Genomic DNA, 5,230 nt, shown 5'->3' on the forward strand with positions numbered 1-5,230 from the left:
TTGATATCTAATGCCTCTGGTGTTCTTCGCGATCGCGAATGTCCAACCGCAATCGCTAAGTGTGTTTTAGTCAACTGGTGGTTTGTTCTTCGGCAACGCGACCGTTGGAACGCGTTCGCGGTGGTTTGAATGGTTGTAGTTCGCGTCTGCGCCAGTGTTATCGCGTTCGCATTGAGGAGCTGGGAGTTGGTGGAATTGTTCATCACGTCCGTGAGGTCTTTTCCGCATTCGCAAAGGTTGGCAGCATTGTTCATCACATTTGCGAGGTATGTGCCGCGAACATGAAGTGTATTTTCTGTGGGCATCGAATTTGTGATTCGCAAACGCGAGACTTCTTACGCGTTCGCGAAGGGTATCCCCGCAGCATATCTATAAGTACTCTATTTCGGGCCTTTGAGTTATTTTATCACATTTTGAGTCGGGGAGCTCGGATTTGGGTGATTTTGGAGGAGATCTTTACCACATGGATTGGGGTAAGTATTTTCTACTCGAATTTTATTATATTACATGATTCCATCTTCGATTTTGGTATTTGATTGATGAATTTAAAAGAGAAATTGGGGATTTTTGTCTAAACTTTCCTAAAGTGATTAATTGAGTTTTGAACATCGATTCGGAGTCGGATTTGAGTGAAATTTGTATGGTTGGACTCGTAATTGATTGACTTGTTGAAATCTGTGAATTTTGTCGGGTTTCGCGGAGCAGGCCCAGGTTGACGTTTTGGTTGACTTTGAGTATTTGATTAAAGATTCGACCTTTATCATTTGGGTTTGTTTCCTATGGCATTATTTGATTTTTTGAGTTGCTTTTGGCTAATTTCGAGTCGTTGGAGGTTGATTCCCATGGGATGGCATTCCTAGAGTAGTGTTTGGCTTGCTCGGTATTTGATTTGGCTTGTTCAAGGTATGTAACATATCTAAACTTAGATTTGAGGATATTTAACCCTGGGAACTATAATATATTAAAGGTATTGAGGTGACGTACGTGCTAAGTGACGGGCATGTGTGCATGCACCGGAGTGTTCATGATTAGAGGTGGTGTTTAGGCTATTATGGGATTGTTTTGCTATCATGCCTTGTTACATCCGTGTTTTCTAGACCTGTATGATCATCGGAGTTCTGATTCATGTTAAAAATCATGTCTTAGCTATGTGCTACTTGTTTGAGACTTGATGCGGCTATTATTGCCATTTATGAGCTATTTGCCTTAATTGTACAAATACTCTCAGTCATGATGCTATATCTGTGTATGAAATCTCTGTCTTAGTACTTTCTTATTTGATTCCTCACATGTTGTTGATGCCTCATATGTGTAACACTGTTGAACTAAGTATTGTGAGATGTGTTTATCTAAGACTTGAACGGTTAATGACTGAGTTTCGTCCATAGAATCGATTTGGTATTGATTTTGAGGTGACGCGTACGACATGCTCTTATTGGGATAAGTCTTATTGATTTGAGGTGACGCATGCACCAAGCCCCAATATTTGGGATAAGTGATTATGATTAGCACTTGGGTAGGATTTGCCCATCCGGAGTTTGACATGCCAGCAGTGGGCGCAGGCACAATATTTTATATACGTGCTTTGATGAGGACATTTATATTAGGCACCCGTACAGTTCTAAGTGATGATGTGTGTGATATTTAAGGCCTTGTGCTAGGCACCGTGATCGTACTAAGTGTGGTTATTCTTGATGGTTTCACTATGATGATATGATTTGACATGTATATGTGACATATAGACATAGAAATGTATATTCTTCATGCTAGGCGGTAATATGATAATTTATGATTTGACATGTATATTTGACATATAGGCATAGAGATGTATATTCCTCATGCTAGACGGTAAAATGATAATATATGGTTTGACTTGTATATTTGATATATAGGCATAAAGATGTCTATTCCTCTTGCTAGACGATATATGATAATTCTTATTTGGTGTTGCGATTTGGTAAATACAATTCTTTTTGATAAACTTATGTTTAGTTGATTTCGGTGGTAAGATTTGGACTTTAACTGTCACACTTAAAAGCATGTCTACTTTTCCGTAACTTTGAATGAGATGAGCATACATCTCTTGAGTTATTTACCTTTACTGTTTTCATTATATTATTACGAGTTGTTATTGGCTATTGATGTTATATTTGACCTTATTTTGAGCTCGTCGGTGTTGGACTTTGACCTTCTTCCGAGCTCGTCACTGCTTTCAACCTGAGGTTAGGTTTGTTACTTATTGAGTACATAGGGTCGGTTGTACTCATACTACACTTCTGCATCTTGCGTACAGATCTTGGAGCTGATGCTGTTGTGTATGGTGGGAGCTGGCATTGAAGATGTACCTGCTTTCCGGATATAGCTACCATTTATTCTTGGTAGCTCCAGATTTGCAAATTTGTTTATGTATATTTCGAACAGATGATGTATTTATTTCGTACCAGCTTTGTAAATTCTAAGTCTTAGAAGCTCATGATTTTCACTACTAGTCCTTGGGTTATTGTATAAAAGTTCAGCTAAATTCTTCATTGATTTCTTATTAATCTCATTTGGATTGTATTGATTGTTAATTGGCTAACCTAGCGGGTTGGGTTAGGTGTCATTACGGCTAGTTGGATTTTGGGTCGTGACACTAATAATATAAATGAAAAGTAAACAAAATAAAATCAATATGATACCAAATTTTTCACTGAGGAGAGACTGATCAGTTATAGAGCAAAATAGATAGGAGTATTACTTTTGTGTAACATCACCGGTCAACAGTTGGATCTTGAAATAGGATGTAGGCGGACATCTGAAATCTATAATTGGAGGGAGCTAGTGTTAATTTTTCTATAAAAAATTGAAGGAGGAATATGATTTTCATCCTTCCATAATAGTATTGTTCTTCAGATCTGGTGGGTTGAAACAAGAGATCATAATTAGGATTAAGGTAAAAAGAATTACTTAAAAGATTAACCTTTCACTTGCATGATCCTGTCATTGTTTTCTAACAAGTTTTTGGTAGTCAAATCAAACGAAGAATTCTATAATTTTATAATTCTACTTTAAGAACAACTTCATTAGGAATTTATCAATTTTTAAAAAATGAAAATTACCTACAATATATTGCTTGAGATAGGAAAATCCAGAACTTTGAAATGCGGTGAATATGGCCCTTGCAACTTGAGTTCCGTTCATGGTTCAATCTTAAGAAAGATAATTAAGTTCAAAACGTACTCTAGAGACAAGTTTTAGTTTCTTTTTTCTTTACCTTTTTTTCACATTGAATAATTACTAAATGGTTATTCGTAATGAATGATACTAATAGTTTGGTATGGACTAGAGCATATGTACATAAGACCTAATTAACAAGCCTTCAAGTTAGGAAAAAAAGTACGTATTCGTTTTATTTGAAGCACTATGATAACAGTTTATGTTTTGTTTTTCTAGAATACCATCAATATCATGAGGAAAAGAAGGGAAAAAGAAAAAAGAAAAAAGAAGGAAGGAAATCCTAACCACCTAAAATTTCATTTCATTTGAAAAAGATTTCGACAAATGTAAATAAAGAGAAAAGGTCCAGTACCTAATCCTTTCTATATAAATATTACGCCTTGCATCTAGCATCGGTATGCTATTCCAAATGGCTTCTTTAGTTCTACCTTCTTTTTTCCTACCTCTATCTTTCTTAGCTTTTGCTTATGCTGCTAATAATAATAGCTCAAGAATTCCCAATACTTGTCCTTATGAATATATTTTCCATGTTGGCGATTCGCTTGCAGATACAGGAAACTTAGTCCGCTTACCGAATGCAAAAATAACTTACCGTGCCGACCATTATCCTTATGGTCGAAATTTCTTTGGCGAACCCACTGGTAGATTCTCTGATGGCCGTCTTACTATAGACTATATTGCTAAGGCTCTTAACCTTCCACTTCTCAAACCTTACTTGCAAAAAGAAGCTAATTTTAGCCATGGTGTAAACTTCGCAGTAGGAGGATCTACAGCATTAAGAAACCCTTATTATGAAGCTAGAAATATTAGCATGCCTACGTACAACAGGTCACTTAAAGTTCAACTTGGCTGGTTGACCACCTACCTAAAAGCCACATGCTACACTATACGAAAGTGTTCTAAACTTCTTGGAAAATCTCTTTTTATGTTCGGTGAAATTGGAGGAAATGACTATTACCAAGCATTTTCACAGGGGAAATCCATTGAAGAAGCTAAAACTTTTGTCCCACATATAGTCAAGGCCATTGTAAAAGGCATTAAACAGGTGATGAAATACGGGGCAAAGCGTATAGTGGTTCCTGGGATTTATCCTAATGGTTGTTTCCCCTATTACCTTACTAAGTTCTCAAGCTTGGATTATAAAGATTACGATGAGTTCGGATGTTTGAAATCCTACAATGATTTCGCCATGTATCACAACGATTATTTGGAGAGGGCTCTATCCATACTAAAACTTGAATATCCGGATGTTGCTATTCATTATGGAGATAATTATGGTACTTTTAAATCAATTCTGGAACGCCCGGGCTATTTTGGATTCCATAAAAAATCAATACTCAAAGCATGCTGTGGAATTGGAGGTCCATATAATTATAACGAGGATAGAGTTTGTGGAACATATGAAGTTCCAGCTTGCTCTGATTCTGAAAAATATTTGCATTGGGATGGCATACATCTTACAGAAGAAGCATATTATTATGTCGCAGAAGACCTATTAAGTGTCATCTTAGCTAAAGAATTTCAATGTCTGCAGTAGATCTTGATCTTGGGGTTTTATTGAAATTAAAAGGATGTGGCATTACCTGGGTATAGATTGTAAGGGGTGTGTTTCATGGCGAAGAAGCGCTTTTATATATGTAACTGGTATTTATTCTTGTTGTAAACAATCAAACTAATATAAGATAATATTTTTTTGTATATGCGGTATATAAACTATTTTCCTGCACGAGATATATCTGCATGTTTTTAAATGAAAACACTGAGAAGAGGTATTAGCTAAAAATTGAGATTTGCCCTTAGAACGATGGACCAACATGTTGCAAGGGATATATACTGTAACCTCCTCACAAAGGAAATATGAGTTATAACCAAGAGAACCTGAATTCTAACTCAATGGGTATATGGCATGAGCTTGTAAGGGTGAGAAAATATGTTATGCAAGAAATCATGATTAAGCTAAAATTCAGTTAAACGCATCTAATTGAACATTAGGAATGCTTGGCATATGTTTGTT

The 5,230-nt window shown here is 36.2% G+C and overlaps 1 protein-coding gene across 1 annotated transcript; it reads left to right on the top strand.

Annotated features, from left to right (window-relative positions):
• The first annotated feature begins 3,625 nt into the window (after window positions 1-3,625).
• Window positions 3,626-4,753, top strand: LOC142163853 (acetylajmalan esterase-like). Its single transcript, XM_075221001.1, has one exon. It carries the CDS (start codon window positions 3,626-3,628, stop codon window positions 4,751-4,753), a length of 1,128 nt encoding a protein of 375 aa, XP_075077102.1.
• Window positions 4,754-5,230: the final 477 nt, after the last annotated feature.

This window comes from Nicotiana tabacum, chromosome 9, assembly GCF_000715075.1.
Source record: "Nicotiana tabacum cultivar K326 chromosome 9, ASM71507v2, whole genome shotgun sequence".
Classification (NCBI taxonomy): Eukaryota; Viridiplantae; Streptophyta; class Magnoliopsida; order Solanales; family Solanaceae; genus Nicotiana; species Nicotiana tabacum.